Source organism: Meriones unguiculatus, chromosome 21 (genome assembly GCF_030254825.1).
Source record: "Meriones unguiculatus strain TT.TT164.6M chromosome 21, Bangor_MerUng_6.1, whole genome shotgun sequence".
Lineage (NCBI taxonomy): Eukaryota > Metazoa > Chordata > Mammalia > Rodentia > Muridae > Meriones > Meriones unguiculatus.
This window is the reverse complement of record NC_083368.1, coordinates 9,631,471-9,651,627: the sequence shown is the minus strand read 5'-3', so window position 1 is coordinate 9,651,627 and position 20,157 is coordinate 9,631,471. Positions and strand designations below refer to the sequence as shown.

Sequence of the window (20,157 nt, the reverse complement as noted above, 5' to 3'; positions counted from 1 at the left end):
TGCACTTCCCTCAGAGCCCACCTTCTCACAGTACCCTCCCACACCACGTCAGGTGAGGGTCCTTGCTTTTCTGAGTGCTCTTTACCTACACCATCTCTGTCCCCACGACTCACTCAGGTCTGGCTGTCTTGACTGTCTTATGGCATCCTAAGCTTTCCCTCCATGCTCTAACCTCAAGGCATCTGCATTGTCTGTCCCTGAAGTCGAGAATGCTCTTTCCCTGAATCGCAACATGGCTAACTTTCTCACTGCGTTTACAGTTCCCCTCAAAAACAACCTTCTCTCTGGGACCTTCCCTCACCACTTTCCTTGGAATAGTTTATTCCCATTCCACCTTGGCCTTCCTGCCCTTACTCTTGTGTTTTAGTATTTTTTTTTCCTGCTACATCTACCTTATAATTAACTAGTTCTTTTCAGATCTACCTTGCTTATTCTCCTATCTTCTTCTGTCAATTGTAAGTTCCTTGAGGACAGCAATTTCTGGATTTAACTTTATGCTTTGGCCTGCTTTTTTTTTTAATTAATCTACTATGCTCTTATATAAAGACAGTGTCTTGTACAGAGTGACCCTTGGATATAGGACTGATGAGTGAATGCAAGTGGTGGGTTTTCCAAGTCCAGCCTTAGCTTTCTATATCACAGCCATTCTGTACTGGCAACAGCCCTGACACATTTTAGACTTCACACTGCTTGCCCAAGCTTCCTTTCCTCTGCCCATGCTTTGGTGCTCTGTGTCCACTATTGTGAAAGTGATTTCTTGGCCTTTCCACATTGCCCTGACTGCACTAAATGCCTGCTTACTCCATAAAAACTTCTCATCCTATAGTCTTCCCTCATTCTTTTCAGGGATTATTTTTCTGTGTTATTAATCTGACAATTAAATTTATCCTGTATCTCGGCAGAATGTATGTTCATATCTACAGATGTTATTTATGCCATGTGTTTTATTTAACTTTTCCAATGCTTTTTTCCTTTTCCTTCCCTCCCTCCCTCCCTTCCTTCCTTCCTTCCTTCCTTCCTTCCTTCCTTCCTTCCTTCCTTCCTGTCTTCTTTTTTTTTTTTTTTTACTTTGCAACTTTGGAAGCTCTCAGAAGAGTCATAGTATGCAGGGAGGACTCCCACCCAGGGTGCAGCCTGCCCTGAGAAATGAGGGGATCTCTTGCTTAAGTAGTGTGATCAGCACACTCTTCGGGGAAAGTGCTCAGGATGCACGCTGGTGTTTGGTGCTTGTTTATGGACTGATTCCAGGAGGTTGTTGTCTCTGGTATTCTAAATTTCCTGAAGCTTCACCAGAGTTGTCGTGTATGTACCAATGTTTCAGCAGACATGTAGAAATCTTTGTTATAGAGTAATATTTACAAACATCATTAGTGATGTTGCACATGAAAAGTTAATTAACATATTGATTGTGAAGGAGCGACTGGATGCATCACCAAACACTTTGGAGAATGCTTTCTTGTGGGTCTCTGCATTTATGAACCGTCTTTGCGTGGAGTTTCCATGAAGAAGTCAGAAGGGACCAAGAATGGGAGTGCTTGTCTCTGTAGAACTATGTGCACGTTGGCTGCACATTTTCCTTGGTAGGAGCTGAGCTGCATGTTTTCGCCTGGGCTGTCTTGATTTGGGGAGAAGCACCACACTCACTGTAAAGTGAGAACTTTCTGTGCTGGGTGTGTTGGCTCTGTGAGTTCAAGGAGCTGGGCCATTAACTGTGACTTCTCAGACAACCGGAGCTCTTTAATAATAGTAACTGAAAGCTACGTGGACACATTTATTATTCATCAACTATTTCTGGTATGAAGATAAGTGAGATGTGCCCGATGTGTAACTTTTACTTTGAAATTAATTCCAGCATGTTTTTATTTCTAAGAACAAACATATACTTAACTCTTTAAAACAGATACTATGCAAACTCCAGACTTCACTTCAAAGCCAACTTTAATTCTGCAAAAGAACCTAGTGTGTGGCTCATTCAGGTTCTAAAAAAATGTTGCAAGCCTGAAAACGCCAAGTAAACTAAATTCTTGCACATTAAAGCTTATTTCATTATATATACATGTGTGTGCCTGTGTTTGTGCATGTGTGTATGTGTGTGCAAGGCCTGTTGTTATGAATATTTTTGTAGTGCAACTAGACAAAATGAAGTTTGTTTACTTTTAACTGCAGAGAGGTTATAATCTTTAAACTCTGTATCTGTTGTGTTTAAAGTGACAACATTGATGTCTGGCTTTTAAAAATTAAACACAGTCACCACAGTACTTACTTAATTCTTATTTTTTTCAGTAGTGCCAATTAAAAATATAATGTAACAATTCAAAAAATTAACATCTGCTTTCTACTTGTATTATTTCAAATTTGTGACAGGCAAAATATTTATTAAGAGCAATATTTTTCATCTCTTCTTTGGTGCTGACAGTTTTGATTTGTGACATCTGTTTCCTTTTCTAACGCAGCTGCTCTGTGAGCTTAATTAGTTTTAAATGAATGAGAATTGATGGTGTTTTGAAAAAAATTGCTTTTCTAATCACATCATGGATATTTCCAGCCCTTTGAAATGTATTGGTAATTCCAAGTGGAAGTCTGTGGGGTTTCTTAAAAAAAAATACTCAGGCTGGGCTTTGGTTTCTGATAGAGTGGAATCAGCCATGTAGACAGTTTAAGGCTAGCAGTGGTAGTGTGGCATTGTTAACCTTATCTACTTTCTCTTCCCCACCTTGAAGAAATTCCACAAAATGTGCAAAATGTTAAAAAATGAGGTACAAGTCCTATATAATCTGCAGATATGAAGGGAGTTCTTAAATTTGAATGTTTTTTGCTTTGCCTTCAATCTAGTGGTAACAGTGTAAATGAAAACTACTGAAAAAATAGAAACTTGGGGAATTCAGATGAAAGAAATGGGAGACTGTATTCCTTTCACCTGTGTCTGTCCCTGTGGTAGGCAGGACCCACCTATGCAGCCCCACCTGATGGGGAAAAGCCACAGGGTCCCTCATCTCTAAAGGATAGACAGGGCAGGAGGCTGCCAGCATAGCAGATGGCTTGTGCAAACTGACCTGTGTCTCCAACGGCAAAATTGTCATCCAGAGGCTCAGTGTGAAGAAGTTCCTGATTAAAATTGTTTGGTCTCTGAAGTGATGTGCTTGAAACATAGTAAAGTTCTAATTACCCCAAGTGACTAGAGCTGTAGGGACAGACACAGTGTGTGGGCTGTAACACTGTGACATGGACTGTAAGCGGGGACAGCAGACATCGTAAGGACAGAGCCTTCAGTGGCTTCTGGCCTAACATTCCCATTTCTGAAAATCAGCATATTGGAAAATGTCCAAAGCTTTGCTGTGGAGATGGTCTGAACCTCAGAAGACAGACATAGCTGGCTTTCCAAGAACAGTTGGGGTGGATTTCTCTAATAGGTTGGGGTACACAAGGCCCCAAGGGGCTGAAGTGGGTTGGGGGTGATGTATTCAGCCATCTCAGAAAAGCTTGTGGTGGCCTGTGGACCCTAATGTCAGTCTGGAGAAAAGACAAAGGCTGCTAGCAATGCGTGTATCCAGAACCCTTCAAAAGCATGGCCACGGCTCTCTACATCCAACCAGCTCGCACTACAGCAGTCACACAACAGGTGCTCTGGGTACGCTGATGGGGCTGAATGGACTTTTCAAATCTGCTATTGGCGTTGGCTTTAATTACTTATCTTTTACTGTCAGGGAAGTTGCTTTCACCCAAGGGAGCTTATAGGTGCTCTTCTAAAGTAGTTATTGAAAGGACATTTTCTAGTGTGTTAAGATGGTCATCATGACTATCATTCTTAGCCATTAAATAGTCTTTGGTCAAAAGACTTAGATTACCTATAGGATTTAATTTCAGAAATAAAAAGACCCACATTTTAGCAATCCCATTACACTGTCACATAAGCTCTTAGCCCTGCTTTAGTTACTATATTCATAATCCAGAATGCATTTCACCCAAAAATTCTGACTATAAAATAGCAGTAACTTGCTATTCAGCTAGAATAATAGAACTGGAAAGTATGATGGGTGAGTCAGTCTTTTCATCTTTTTTCTTTTTAATTAACAAAGCAAAGTACCATTCAGAAAAGTCTTTTTATAACAGTACCTTTTCAGGTGATCCTAATCCTAAAATAAAGGAGATGGAAAAACAATTACATAGTTAAGAGAAGAATAAGTTGCCCATAGAGAGATATAATATAGTAAGAAAAGAAGCCTCACAATTTTCTTTGTATGTTTGATTTGTCATAAAAGCTCAGAAAACTTGATGACTCACCAGTAGAGAAAATTGGACATTTGAATGCAATGAAATCATCTGGGTATAAAGTATTTGCATTGCAATAGCAAGTTTAATCTAAAGGGTGCAAATCAGGGCAAAATCTGGGCGAAGGGGCTGATACTCGACAAAGAAGAGATTCAGGCTGACTTTTCCTCAAAGCTGTGACCTTGAATAAAGAAGTAGGTGCTTGCTGTGCTGCCTGTTGACTCAGACAGTAATGTAACACCCACGGGCTCAAGGACAGCATGGCAGAGATGTGCAGAGTGTGCTCTGGGAGGAGAGAGTGGAAGCACCCGCGTTTCAGCCTCTTCCCCACATCCACTGGCCCTTGTGTGAGTACTTGAGTGAATGCTATGGAAGCATGCAGAGCCCAAATCTCAAAGCTGAAATTTCACCCCAGTTTCAAGTCTTAGACTATCAAGCACTTGGACAATACCAACTTTTTAGAATGCCATGTTTTCATAGTCATAAATTGAGGAACATAGTCTATTTCTTTAAAGTTTCTTCTACTTCCCACATTTAAAAAGCATTTTTGATGTAATTTGAGAATAGAAATTTTCATCAAAATCATATTTTATAGCTGTCATCTCTCTACTGAATTAAATGTTAGAAGGATTTGATAGTTCAAATGTAGAAGTAATAGTGTTTTAGAAACAATTTCTGAGTCTAAATGAATTTCCAAATTAAAAGATTTGGCATGGTGATTATTTCTCGAACAGCCAAGCAATTTTTAATAAGCCCCAAGTGTAATAATTACCCTCAATTTTCTTCCTTTCTTTTTTGGATGTTACAAATGCTCAACTTACTATTAATATGGTGGCCGCATTGTTTTCATACAATAGAACAAACTTCCCCCAAAAAGTGCTTACAGAGACATCCATGAAGAAAAACAAATACATTGTTGGTTCAAATGGTCCTGAATCTCAGATTAGCAGTCTCTGATGGGCTTAGGGCATCTTGAAGCATGGCTTCTAAGGAGCCACTCACTGTGTTTTCTGGCTAGTTAGAGTCGATGTTCTTCACCCTAATACAGTCAGTGTTTTCGGGAGACAGATCAGTGAGATCAGCATCTTTCACTTTTATAGTTAAGACTTCAATAGTATGAAAGCAAGTTTAGAAAACGTTTTTATTAGACAAATTATGTAGACAAATTATACACAGAAAGCTCTGCCACTCATAACTGAGGCCTCCAAAATGTTTTGTGTTCTTGTAGAATAGGCAATACATCAAAATCAGCCTATGTCCAGTACTGTACATGGTTAACAACTTGTTGACCGCTGAAGTCACTGCAGCATCTGGTGTGCCCCTATATAGCTGTAAAGACTTTTCTGTCTGAAACTCAGAACATGAGTGTCACAGGGGAACAAGGCGTGCATGCACTGCGGGTCTCGTCACCCTGGAAACAAAGTGGTTTCTCATGATAAGAAAGGTTTCCGCCTGACACAGTAGACAATATTTGAAAATTTAGTACAAAAACAGTGACAGTACAAGATGCTCCCCAGAACAGAATTAGATCGAAATTGAATACACCTTAAGAATATACCTCTTAACTGCTCCTAAAGCAAATCACATAGGCTGGACCCTCTAGCAATCCTAGCCACAGAATGAATGAGATTAAAGTAAGCATACGGCTGCCTGAAAACACAGGATAAAGTCCTGCTTCCTACTTACCAGTCGAGTTTAAGGATTACAGATGAAGCTCATTCTATGTTTCTAACAGATGAGAATGCTACTTTTGGACGATTGTGCGCAAAGAGGCACTGGTTTTTGCTTGTCACCCCTGCTGACACACTTGGCACTGGTTTTTATAAAGGCGGAACACCTCCAAGTAGAAGCGGGTAGAAAAGGGGTTCAGATGAGAGCCCACTATGGTTGTTATGTGTTTGCTGCAGGGTGATGTATGACGCAAATAAGGCCACATCAACACCTCTGAGGGGCTTCCCCTCCTCCCCAGCTACAGCTACACTGACCGGCTCACAGCTTTGGAGGAGGACTTTGAACCTACAATGATCTATGGTTAAACTCCACTCTCTGGGCTGCATGTGGGGTTCAGCTAATGGCATTTCCCATTTAGATAATTAACAAAAGGTAAAATTATCAAGGTTAGCTTTATACACTGTCGAGTAATGAATGCAAAACCTATTCAAATGAGTACATCTAGGAACAAAGATGAGATCACCCTGGATGTTTTAATAACAAAATTTAAAAATAGTCTCTTGGCAAACAACGCAGGTCAGAGTGACATTAAAGCAACCTGCCTTTCCAACTGAAAAGGCCTCCTGCGCTGTCAGAGCTCCTGTACACAACGCTTGGTTTTTAAACTAAAGCTTTATTAAATGAATTGCAATAGCAATGGCTGCATTTATATATATATACACGTTATATAGGTGCATATATATGTATATATGAGATACTAAGTTATTTAACACAATGAAGGCCTTTGCCATATGGTAAAGTTCACTGTACATAAGAAAAAAGTTTGACTACTGTACAATCGCGTGGAGGGAGCGTGCGTTGCTGAGTGCACGTGGGGCCTGAACTGTAGTCTTGACTGGCATGTTAATGGCTTTGTGTAATCCTACAAAACTGCACTCTCATATTGCGCGGCCTGAATGGGCTTTAAATCGTCTCACAGACACTGCAGGGCTTGCCTTTGGTCCACAGTTAACGGACGCTCGACAGCAGTGGGGAGGATTTTATGGACGCAGCTGAAGATGGAGAAAGACTGAAGTTATTGCAATTATAGTTTCAAAACAGAGGAACGGTGTGTGGGAGCCCTGTGTGCAAAGGTCGAGCCTGCGAGTGCTGTCAGTGACTCAGTGCTCAGTCCCTATACTCAAAGTACAGTATATGAAAAGCGGACTAATAGGATCCTAGAAGACTATATTCTTGGGAAACAAGTTGAGTAATGAAAAAATGGAGGGTGATAGACAGAAAGAGGGAGAAAGAGAGAAAGGAAAAAGAAATAGTGCAGGGAAGGGGTGTGAGGAGAGAGAACTAGAATTGTTACTAATTATCCTGATTTCTTTTAAATAAAACATCACATCCATGTTAGTCCCACATTACAGTTGCTCCTTTGGGGGAGTCCTAGGGTAGGCGGAGCTGTCTGCTGCTCATATGGACGTGCCTCGGTCTGGGTCATTGCCCAGATTGAGCCCCAGAGTGGGAGTAGGCTGATAAGGAATAGATGACATTGTTTTGATAGGACTCCTGAAAAAGCCCCCGTTAGGTGCCCTGTGCCTAAAAGGGCCAGTTCGGTGCTCGGGCACACTGCCGAAAGCGAAGCCAGAGGCAGCCTTTGCTGAGAGTGTGCGGCTAAGAGTCTGGATCTGCTCTGGGATGAAGGTGGTGGTGGTGATGTGAGTGTTTCTGAAATCACTGATCTGCTCCAGGGCTTGTCGTGTTGGCAAAGTGTCAATGTCCAGAGGGGCCAGGTCAATGGACGAGGTGGAAAACTGTTTATGGGGGCTGTCGTCATCTGTGCACAAGCTATTTACACGTCTATGAAGGTGCTCCAGGTCAATTTCCTTGTCATCCTGGAGATGAAGAGAAAGAAAATAAGGTTCTTATCAGTACTAGCTTCCATGGTTTAAGAAAAAAAAAAGTTGTTCAGCAAACATGTAATTAACTGAACTTTGGGGCATATTTCTTAACAGATCTTGACTGGGCCCCTAGCATGAGCCAGGCACTGTGCTGGTTTCTGGGAATACTGACAATACTGACATGGCTATGAGACAAAGTATCTATAGTAAATACTTTCCTTGCAGCGGGGGCTTTAAAAATGAGCATACACCACATGCAGCTACAAAGACACAGGACAGGCTCAGGCAGGGACACACACAGAAGTCCTGATTCCAGTGGCTCCCGCAACCCCTGCCACCCCTTCTTGTACATGCGTCCTCTTTCAGAGTCTCAATCCAAGTGGACTTCTTGATCCTCTCTACCACTTAGGCCTAGCCTTAACTTCCCATTTTTAGATGAAAGAGATAGAATGTGTTTCTTCATACTAATGTGTCAAGGACTATTCAAGTGGTTGCTTCCTGCAACCCAGAGCTAGGAGTTTCTTGAGAAAGAGTCAGCCCAAGAGAGACTTCCTGGCAGAAAGAACATGTGCCTATCCAGGACCTGCATCTGACAGCAGTGGGGTCAGAGGGACACTTACAGAACCCTTCAAGTTGGAACATGTGAATAAATAGCTTTAGATGACAGTCAGTTTTATGCTATGTGGAGATGTTTGTGAGCAGTTTTATTTATTTTTTTAAAAAGGGCAATAAAGCCTCAGAGTTTAGGAGAGAAAGCCTATCTGCAAACCCTTCAGGGTCGAAAAAATAGAATTGAGAAGAAGTAAAATTTCTTTTATGATATTTACAGCCAAGGTCGGTAAATTGATGAGGTTGTAAAAATACCCATTAATCATAAGAGGAGAAAATAGTTGTTTCCAGAACCTAGAATGCCCACCAGAAGTTAGAGTAGGCTTCCTGTTTTCCACCACCCATGCAGTGCTCTGCAGTGAAAACTGCACAGCCCTGTTTTCCCTTCTCCTTTCTCATTTAAAATCCAATAAAAAAACATCCATTAATGCAGTATTATCACCAAGACGTCAGAAGGCTGAGATGTATAATTTCATGGTTCCCACGGCAACTGTAATCTAGACATCCATCAACAGCTATAACAATGTGAACATTTAATATCTTCTGTAGTAATTCAAAAATAGAAGGAGCTCATGAGTCCTTCGTTTCCAGAGTTTGGAGAACACCGAGTCTCAGCGACCATCTGCATTAATGTAGCCTTTGGCTTTGGATGGATGTCAGCAGAGAAACAAGTGCTTATGTATTCTACAAAGAAGACATGGCAGTAAACCTGATTAGCTCTCTGTTGGCTCTGCACGTACTGGGATTGTGTGTGATCACTCAAACAGGCAGGACGCAAGGTAGCCAAGCTCTTCTTAAGCGGTACTGATCTACCTTTCATCTAAGGAGCTACGAGGATCCTTAGACTCTGTAGATGGGGATGTTCGAAGGACATCACTGCTGCGCAGACATGCATGTACAAATGAGAGATCATTTTCATTTGTGCATCAAAGCCGATCTCTTTGCAGTGCCTTGGGCATCAGTGAGCTAAGCGCTGGGCAGAGAGTTTAAAACTTTCTTTGAAACTGACCCTCAAATCACGTCACTTAATAAACTCGGATTGCTTTTCACATCAACTCTCCAAGCTTGTGGCAATAAGATTAATGAGCCAAGTGTTTTCTTTTCTGTTCATGTTTTCTCCAGAAATGGACACAGCTCACCAGCTGCTTTCACTGAGGTACTATGTACAATTCCGCAACCATTCTTACTGAGAGCTATACAAACTTGAATGTGGCCCAGAGTTAAGCTGATGACACAGTCAGGGAGATAAATAGACTTCAGAATGATTTCTCAATGTGAATTTGGCACACTTGGAATCATGGGAGAGCCCCAGATACACAGTCAATTCCTCTAGGTCTTCATACATAGATAGGAAAGAGTCACTGGTGGCGAAGAGAAAGCATCATGCCGGGGTCTTTTAGGGCTAGTCTTTAAGACTCAAATTTATCTACAACTTAAGGAATTGAAAGAAACTGTTAGGCACCTTTGCGAATTGAGTCAAGGGAATCAGCCTTACAGGGTCATTAGTGTCTCAGAGACTCAGAGACTCAGCGACCCTGAGACTCAGAATTTCAGTGCCTAATACAGAACGTGAAATTGTCAGGCTCGCAGACACTACCCCTGCTCTTCATTCAACCAGAGAATCCTAAATAAGATCTGGCTTTATTCTCCTTCTGCACTTCACCTGCTTGTTTTGAATGTTCAAAGAAAGCAGAAAAAGCAATTGGCAATGTCAGCCCTTCCTCCCTGGAAATGGAGCCACTGGATGTTCAGCAGCTTTAGCTGGGGGCCCAAGTTCAAGTACCTCTTTGGATGGGACCCGGGAGCCCTTCCTCCTGCTCCACCATGTCTCCAGCACCGCTATGAGGCAGGAGAGCACAATCCCCGCCGCCAGGATGCAGAACACGCCTGCCAGGCTCTTGATGTCCAGGGCTCCTCCCTTCTGCTTTGCATCTACTGAGGAGTACAGGTCACACTGGCCATTCTTAGGCCACCACTTGTGCTTGAGAATGTCCATGTCGCCACTCTGCTGCAGCTCCAGGATCCTGGGGGTGGAGAACACAGCGCATGTGACTGTAGCCAAGGCGACCGCCTTGTCCACAACCTGAACGGTCGTGACCTCCCCTCTAAAGATAGCAGGTCTAGCTCGCCAGAGCAGTCTTGCCCTCCTCCCTTTCCCATCTTTCTCTTATTATTTTGCTCTCACGCTAACTCTAGTGGCCCCTGTCCCATTTATTACAGAATGACTTTAAAATTACATTTGGGAGAAATTACCCTTCTGAGTGGTACGACAGGGATGCAGCCCTGCCCCTTCCTCCAGTGGTCACAGCTCTGGACCAAGATGTTTTTACAAAGAGCCCTTTGCTGTCTCTAGCCACACACTGGTGTAATGTGACCCAGTATTTGCTATACACACAAAAATTCAATTCAAAACAAAACTTCTATTATGTATCACGGTGTAGAAGGCCTTGGGACAAGTCTGAAGCCGATAAAACACATCATTGTCAGCTCTTCACACAACTGATGTACTTTCCTTTTTAATGCCAAGGCAAAAGTAACGTACCTCTGGGAAAGAGAAAACAGTTGATCAGAGGGTCCAGAGGTGGTTATACTCAAACAAGAAACACTTCCTTGAGACAGAAATAGATGTGAAGACCACGGCTTTTCGTAGTGTGCTTCACATAGAGGAATCCTCCCCTAGTCCCCAAATTCCACTTAGGTCCCTGACTGCTACTTCTACAGGAGCCATGATCCCCAGGGCCAAAACAGCTTTGCAGCTACTTGGCCTAAACCCTTAGCATCCCCCAGGCATTTAGCTTTATTCTCTGGGCTATCTGAAGAACAGGGTGGCAGCCGGAAAGAGTGGGTTCAGAGCACAGGTACGCTGGTTCCTGGGGCACAACAGTTCTTGCTGAGCCCTCTTCCCTGGGGTCCAATGCTAGAGTCATGAGGAAGTCGGTTGCCTTCCTGGAAATCTGTTGTCTTTGCAGACCTCCCAGCTACTCACAAATAAGCCACTTGAACCCAACTTCCTGGAGATCATGAAGATATTTGTCAAGATGAGAAGGTGGACATAGCCATCAGTTTTAGCTTGAATTAGAATTTTTATATGATTACATTTTGGGTACGTGGTTCCTATATTTGTCCTCTGGCCCTGGGTCATACGTTCTTTGGGGATGTGGATGTTAAAAGCTTAGAGATAAGAGCTTGGCCACTCTATGAGCAAATCACTCATCCTTCCTTTCTTAAATCCTCTGCACGGCCAGAAGATAACAAGAAGACAAAGAGGAAGATCTTGGGAAGAAGCAATAATGCTCACAACTCACCTGAGATAACAGAGTGAGTGGCTCGGGCCTATGGAGGATGGCTATCCCACATCCCCACCAGCTCCTACGCCGCCCAGACCTAGCATTGCCTACATTGCCTCCCTCTTCTCATGAAAGCCATCTTTCAAACGTTGTTCCCTCAGAGTGGTGCCATCAAGGGGAGGCGAACTGATATATTGAATCTATGGAAATAACTATGAATAGTAGTAGATTGTCAGCGTCTCTATTCCAGAATTCCCAAGCACCTACAAGGTCTTCACAAGGAAAGGGCCCTGTGGTCATCAACTGTGATACCCTTTTGGGGACTTCCACGATGTCAACTTAGTAAGGGTCTAAGAAGTCATGCAGTAGAGAAAACCTTATTGTTCTGTGTAGCTCAGCCTTCCCCAGGCTTCTTTCATTCTGATCTCCCCATTTTATCTCTCCATCTAAGTTAATACTTTCTAGAGCTCCAGTTTAAGGAGCCCAAGAAGCATGCACTTGTGGCAGTTGCTGGCAAGGGTGATCCTTAGCCAAATACATAATTGTGTCATCAAGGACTCTTGCTGAGCCCACTCACTATTACCTTTTATATGATGCTGATGCTACTAAGAAAATGATTTAGAGGTTCAGTTGTGTAAGTTGAATTAGTGCTTGCACAACAAGCACAAGGGTTTGAGTTTGATCCCCAGAATCTGTGTAAGAAAGCCAGACATGGTGGCAGAACTTACGATCACAGAGCTGGAGAGGTGGAGACAGGTGGATGTCTAGGGCTCTTTGGTCATCCAGTCTAACCAACTTGGCAAGTCCCAAGCCAAGTGAGAGACCTTGTCTCAAAGAAACAATTTAGATATTGGCACGGAGAGGTTAGCCTTTGCCTCCATGCTCATGTGCAAACATGCATAAGCACAACCACCCCTCCCCACATACACAAAGGAAAGATTAATAATTTCTAGAGATCTGCTGTACACCTGGCTACAGATAACAATACCATATTGTACATCCAAGTTTCTGCAAATAGCTTAAAACTCACTTAAGGGTTCATTGCATCATAACAGAAACAACACAGTGCCCTTTAGGAATTTGCTTGCCAAAAGGCATTACACAGTCCAACCATCTTTAGATACTCTAGAGGAAAACTTTAGTGAGCTTTGAAGAAAGAACTCTGCTTAAACTTGAGTTTATAATGAAATATAAAAGGATGCTACAGCAGTATTTGTTTAATGAGAATACGGTTGCCCTCAGTATGTGTGGAGAATAATCTAGGATTCCCCAGTGGATTCCAGAGTTGCAGAAAACTTTGGTCGCTTACATAAGGTGACATGTTGATTACACAGAACACTCTGTCCTCAGACACACCATCTGTGTGGTGTTTTGAATGAAAATGTCCTCCAATAGGCTCATGATCCCATGTTAGAGAATCTTTTGGGGATATTTAAGAGCTATGGCCTTACCAGAGAAAGTACATCACTGGAAATGAGCTTCGAGAGCCTGAAGACTCATCCCATTCTTCAGCGCTCTCTCTCTCTCTCTGCTTTGTGCTTGCCATTAAGAATGTGAGCGCTTGTCTCCTGCTGCAGTCCCTGCTTTGCGCACCTTCCTCCCTGCCATGACGGACTCTTATCCTTCTGCAACCATGAGCCAGATAAGCTCTCTCATCCTTTGGTCATGGTATTTTATCTAGCAACAGAAAAATGTCTCATGTACCATCTCTTATTCTGTCTTCCAATCATGTAAATATTGCAAGCCCATCTAAATAGTTGTTATGCTGTCCTGTTTAGGGAATGGTGACAAGAAATAGCTTTGTGTGTCCAGTCGAGCACTTTCTCCTTCCCAGGACCTCTGTGATCTGTAGTTGGATGACTCTGTGGGCACATGGGTACAGGTGACCAAGAGAATCAGCCCCAGCCCCAGCCACCTCCCCTCTACCCCCACACTGGTCAGTGCCTATGAGATGCTGAGTTTTCCTCCACAGACCTTAACCTCCTTCATAGTTGCCTGTGATCAGTGATTATTGTGAGATCTCCTCTCTAGAGAGCCCACCTGCTTTCTCCTTGTTCAAAATGTCCAGCATAGCTTAGCAACCCTGACCTCACAGCCTGCTCTGTTTTGCTTCCCATCACTGAGGCTGTTTTATAATTTATTCCATTTTCTATGAATCCATCCATCCATGCAATAAATATTTGAAGAGAGACTCATGCCAAGCATTCCCTGTGTACAAAATTTATTCTCCACCGCAAGTGTACATTCAGGCGGAATGACCTGGCCCACAGCAGACCTGCCTCTGAGTGTCTTCACTCTGTGCTCTTTGTTCCCTCACTTACCCAGGATGGGATTCCAACCTCCTAGCTTTCCCCAATCATTGCTGTGACCTCTGAGTATCATTCACGTACATTCACTCATAGCCTATTTATTTATTTTTTTAACATTTGAGAAATGTTTTCGCTTCAAAACAAGCATTGAACTATACAAATCATATTTCACCTACTTCAGTTCCAGTGGGGATAAATGCAGTACACTGGAAGACTTTAGCTGCGGCATTTTAGGTCCATGTCGCTAGGTGATAGAAGGTCACAGAGTAAGGAAAGAGTGGAGTGTACTCTTTGAGCCTTCAAGCTCTGGGAAGCCGGGTCTCTGTACCCGGTGGACCGCATGGCCACACAGCTCAGGCAGCTGAGGAACTGTAGCGAGGCTCCGTCTTCAGAGTTACACAGAGAAATGGATTCGTAGACTTTCCCAGTCACACTCCAGTCATACGCCCTCCGTCCACACGACATTCTGGGCATACAGGCTGGCTTTGGATAACCACCGTAGGGCAACGAACGCGGTCACCTAGCCTGGAGTTCTACACAACCTTGCTATGTAATGCTTCTGGAAGTTCCACAAGAGCCTCATCATACCCTTCCATCATTAAAAACAAACAAACAGCCCCCCCCCAAGCAGCTTATCTAAAGACTAGTTAGAGTAAGCTTAGTAAAATATAACATTCTTCCTTAAAAACCAACAAGATGAATTCTTGTAATTAAATGAACATCCAGGTTCCTTTTAAAATCTGCACAAGACTTTTTAAGTGAAGCTTAAAAGCACAACTAGTGGAGAGTTTTGCCATTTAGATATAAGCAACATATCATAACATAACCTGTACGCGAGTGTGTGTGTGTGTGTGTGTACGCGAGTGTGTGTGTGTGTGTGTGTGTGCGCGCGTGAGCGTGTGTGTGCGTGTATGTGACCTCAAGAATATGGTATGAAAATCTTCAGCCTTACGGGAAGATGAGACGGTCTGTTATGAGCGTGAGCTCCACAAGGTGGGAGTGTTGGCTCACAAAGGGTGAGGCCGCACGGCCACCACGGTTCACCTGCGGGTGAGACGGAAATGCAGGAAGCAGGTAGTTGTGCCCTAAGCACTTTACTATTAGTCCCAAAATTAGCTACTGGATTGTGATGAGCGATTGGATGGCTCAGATTTTTTTTTCTTGCGGTGAGAAAGATTCCCACCATTTTAAAGGTCAGGGTGATGACATCTGCATTTTCGTTCCAGGGCTATTGGAGGGAGAATTAAAGAGACCCAAACACAATGAATCATGTTAGCTTGCTCAATGCTTGGGATGTGCGAGAAGAGGACAGCTTGAAATCTCAGTGATGACTGTCTGTGTGTGTGTGTGTGTGTGTGTGTGTGTAGTCTTGTGTTTGCGCATGTGCACATGATTCTATCCAAGCTCTTGTGTGTGGTGTTGTTTGCACTGGCTCTGGCATATTCTTCATTAAGAATCTGAGAGTATTCACTAATAAGAACACTGCATTTCCTCCTTTGTCCAAATACTTGCTTGCTCACTGAGCCGGAAGAAAACAAATTGGACGGTTCAGCTTGAAAAAAAAATGGTTTCTAGCTCAGCCTGGGCACTGTGAGTTCCTTGATACAAATGAGCACATTCCAGGGGAAGGCTGGGAAGTAAATGGCTCTTCTTTCGTATTCAAATAAAAGAATTGAGCACGTTCAGGCAGGCCTCTGAGAAAAGGTTTTGCTCACTTTGAAGATAATAGCTTCATTCCTTTGCTGGGCTGCTCTAACCCATTGATCACTTAGCACCTTGAACAGTTACTCTAAATTGATTTCCAAATTAATTTATTTGTAAGGAGAGAGGTTGCTGCGGCGGGCGGGGAGTTTGCAAATCTCCATCTGCAAAGGTGATTTAGATGCTATCCTGAGAATAGCAAGCTGTGGGTTCCTTTCAAGTTTCACTGGCATCATGGCCCTTTGCTAAACTCCTGAGGAGCCAACTGTGACGCAACATCCCTGGTTGTCTGAGAAAGAGAAAAAGATGACACCTGCCTACTAAGTCACTTCCACTAAGAAAGAGTCTAGAGACAATCAGAAAAAAAAAAAAAATCAAAATGAATGCAAGAATTCTTCCTTAGACTCTAGTTGTAGTTGCTCCCGTGAGTTTGGTAATCCAATTTTCCAGTTTCTAGAGACAAACTGTTATAATGCAAAGGATGACAGACATTGCTCACCCCCCCCCCCAAAAAAAGAAGCCCCATTCTACAGCAGAGAACACTAAAACTGAGTGGGAATGCCAGACAGTGCCACACTGTTGCACTGTTGTCCTGATTAAGTGATTTTGTTGGAGACTCACACTGACTGGAACTCAAGTCTGTCTTCTAACACATTTATACACTCATCGCTTGTGTCCCACACAAATATTGAGAGAACAGCGATCTAGCTCTTTCACTTTTCAGGGATTTGTTAAGAGGCTTAAGGAAATGGCATCTGCATGCTTCCTCTAAGCAAAGCAACATAATTGTAGTGTGACTGTAAATTTGTTCATGCTGTAATTTGGACAGACAAAGAAAATATAGTTTTTGCATAGCTTAATTGATCTTCTTTCTGAGGACTGTGGCCACTGAGCAAGGAGATAAAACTAAACTTAGTTTAGTGTGATTTAAAATTTAATTGGCTCTAATAATGCAATGCACCTCTAGATTTACATCTATCTAATAGGGAGGATGACTAATCCTAGGTTTCTTCCTTCCTTGCTCTTTTTCAAGATGGCTTCTGAAGAAGATTTGGGAAGGTAGGCACTGCAATATCTTCGTGAAATGAAGCTGCTGGTCCCTTGGCCGTGGGATTTTTTGGTTGGTTCTGAGGTATGATGGATTAGGTCAAATTTTTAGACATGACTGAGGCTAATGTCTGCTAAAGCTCTGAAAGGTCACTAGGTTACCATAACAATTTATAGAAGAAAGCATCTATTTGGAGCTACAGTTCTAGAAGGTTAGAGTCTGTGACCATCATGGTGGGGTTTATCTAGCAGGTAGGCAGTCATGGTGCTGGAGCAGTAACTGAGACTTCAAATCTGGATCCTGAACCACAAGGCAGAGAGAAAGAGAGAGAGAGAGGAGAGAGAGAGAGAAGAGGTAACTGTCAATGGTATGGGCTTCTGAAACCTCAAAGCCCACCCCAGTGACACACCGTCTTCGAAAAGGTCACACCTCCTGATCTTTCCCAAACAGTTCCATGAACTGGGGATCAAATATTCCAACTGATGAGCCTATGGGGACCATTATCAATCATATCACCACAATGGGGCTGATTGGGTTTTGAAAGGCTGTAAGGAAAGCTCCCTCTTGCCTTTATCCAGCCACTGACTATTTTTCAGACATCATCACGATATCTCTTTCTTCCTCACTGTGCACGATCAAGAGACAGATCTATGAACTCTCACCATTCACACCCCAGGGAGAAAGAAGAGACATGGAGAGCTGGTAAGGAAGATTGAGCTTTTGATGGCTTTCCTATCGTTGGAGGTCTTCTCTGCTGTGTGGGGCCCATGAACCCAAGAGCATTTTTCAGAAATCTTATAAGATGGGATGGTAGAGCTGCTCCCTGTTCTGGATGTGGTTTTCAAACAGATGCCTGTCCCTGCCCCCCCATGCCCCTCCTCTGCCAACTGTTAGAAAGTGCTGGGCAGGGTTATTTTTTTTTTCTTCTCTCACTGGTTTACTTGTGTCTGCAATCTTCAGGTTTCTCAGTTCATCTTCATGGAATAGAATTTCAACTATGTAATGATAAAAACTCTATGACATGATACTTGCCAGATATTTCCTCAACTTAGAAGTACTGAGGCAACTTGGAACTAAGAAAGGGTGAGGATAAAATATACTATTTTAAATATGTAAAAAATCATCTGTACATATTTATGAGTTTTGCATTGTTAAAAAGACATTTAGGAGACTCAGTAATGTTTAATGTTGGTAATCTCTGAAAAAAGTCTGGAATATTTTAAATAAAGATTTTTTTTTTGGCATATCAGATCTGACAAGGGTAGAATTCCCTCAGCATTAAGCTCATTTCATGAGTTTCTACAAAAATTTTCTCTGTGACTTTGCCAAGATGCTTAATGGTATGCAGATACTTTTGGGAAGAAAGCATTTCAATTGGTTTTTGTTCATTCATTTTCCCCCTTGTCCTATAAAACCCAGGTAAACTTCCTTGGAAGTGAAAGTATTTTGCAAGGGTGAAGATCACAGCAGGTGAGCATTGTGGATCCATAAATAGATCTTTGAGGCCAGAATTTGAAGATCTGAGTTGTTACAGCAAGTTCCATCAACTTCTGAGAGACAAGCATCCATCAATCACTTCTCTTATGTAAGGCTTCTCAGTGACTGACTGGTGAATAACATTGGCTGCACCAAATACTCACTGCTCTCACCTAGTGTCTCTGCAAAGCCAGATCTTCCTGGGTGATTTAGAAACCCCTTCCTATTTAGACTGGGTTTTTAATTAGCACTTCCAGCATGCTGCCTCAGTCCTGTCCACCAAGGAACATCATGAAGATGAACAGCCTCTCTTGTCTTCCAAATGCGTTAGTGTGATATGGCCTTCTAAAGCATATCACCTGGACTTCGCAGGGCATATGGCTCCTGTCCTATTACCAACCCTGTTTTTGTCTGGTAAAGGCCATCGTAGACAGCTGTAAACACATGTGCTTTGTTTGCAGGAAGAGCTCAGAAGTCTGACCTGCGCAGCTGACTGTGTCTGCTGACTTGGTTTGGGAGTCTCAGAGCTGATACTTCCCTGGAGTCAAGAAGGCTCATTTCACTGATCCTGTTAGCCAGACCCAAGATTGCACCCTAGAAAGTATCTCTCTGTTTTAGAGACATTTGTGACCTTCATTCCAGTGCTCTTTGGGCCACGTGTACTACATATTAAATGACATTGCATTAAAACTACTGTATTTGCATCTTTAAATGAAGACTGAGAGAGTGTGTGCTTACTTTGCATTTAAACATATTGAGAAAGAAATTCACTGTATACAAGTGACAGCACTATAGTCCCTCAAAAGGAGTCAGGTTCCTCTGGTTTTGTGATTAAATTTGCCTTGAGACTGGGACTGCCCGTGACTTAAGAGTGACAGCCTTATACATTGGGTCAGGTGGGCTTTTTTTTGTCTGGGCTGGAATCTGTGGAATCATTTTCTATGCAGTGGCAACTTCAGTTTGCGGTCAAAGGAGTGTGAGTAGATACTGTCCTACAACTGAGAACCTCAGAGTAGTGATTACAATTTACAAGGAATGAGTAAAAACTGTCCAAGGCAGAGAAGGCAGTGTGTTTTACAACAAAAGAGATGGACATGTTTTAAATCCAGGGAAGCAGTGTGCATCAGTAGAAGTAAAGAATTGCCACATACGCTGAAGACGGCATGCTGCCATCTTGCCCAGCAGCCGAGGTGCACCGTCCCCAGGAGTCTGATCAGTTACAGCTTCAATTACGGCTGCAGGCATGGCCCTGTGCCAGAAGAGATCTCTCCTGTGCTGTTTCATGTCAAGCATCTCACTTTCAGATTAGAAAAAGGTAATTTGATAAAATCTTAAGTCAACTCTGGCTTACTTCTTCAGAAACTAGTACTGAAGCTCCCAGCTGCCAATTAATCTCTTCCTGAGGCATTCATCTTCATGCGGATATAAACTTTATCCAGAATATCTATTGCCAAAATAATGCACTACAGTGAAATACTACAAAACTTATAAAGCGCTTACGAAAAGTATTGTTTAATTTGATTTTTTTAAAAACAGGCTTATCATTACTATTATTAGTTGTGCATGTGTATCCATGTGGATGTGAGTGTGTACGCTCTTAAGATGATGTTACAGGCAGCCATGAGCCGGGCCATGCAGGTGTTGGGAACTGAACTCAGGCCCTTGAGGGCAGTGATTCTCAGCTTTCCTAATGCTATGATCCTTTAATATAGTTTTTCATGTTGTGGTGATCCTCACCCATAAAATATTTTTTTTTGTTGCTACTTTGTAACTGTAATTTTGCAACTGTTGTGAATTGTAATGTAAATATCTGTGTTTTCTGATGGTCCTTAGTGACTCCCGTGAAAGGGTCACTTGGCCCCCAAAGGGATCACGACCCACAATTTGAGAGTTGCTGATCT

The 20,157-nt window shown here is 42.6% G+C and overlaps 1 protein-coding gene across 2 annotated transcripts in view; it reads right to left on the bottom strand.

Annotated features, from left to right (window-relative positions):
* Positions 1 to 20,157, bottom strand: part of Grid2 (glutamate ionotropic receptor delta type subunit 2) — a 1,564,629-nt gene that overhangs the window by 34,300 nt on the left and 1,510,172 nt on the right. The window contains exons 15-16 of one of the 2 annotated variants that reach the window (XM_060374189.1): positions 10,219 to 10,459; positions 5,012 to 7,820 (exon numbers count right to left, since the gene is read on the bottom strand). In XM_060374189.1, coding sequence (XP_060230172.1) covers positions 7,398 to 7,820; positions 10,219 to 10,459 — 664 coding nt within the window. In that variant the 3' untranslated portion in view covers positions 5,012 to 7,397. Of the gene's footprint in view, positions 1 to 5,011; positions 7,821 to 10,218; positions 10,460 to 20,157 lie in introns of those variants that run through there. The other variant, XM_060374191.1, reaches the window with a different exon arrangement.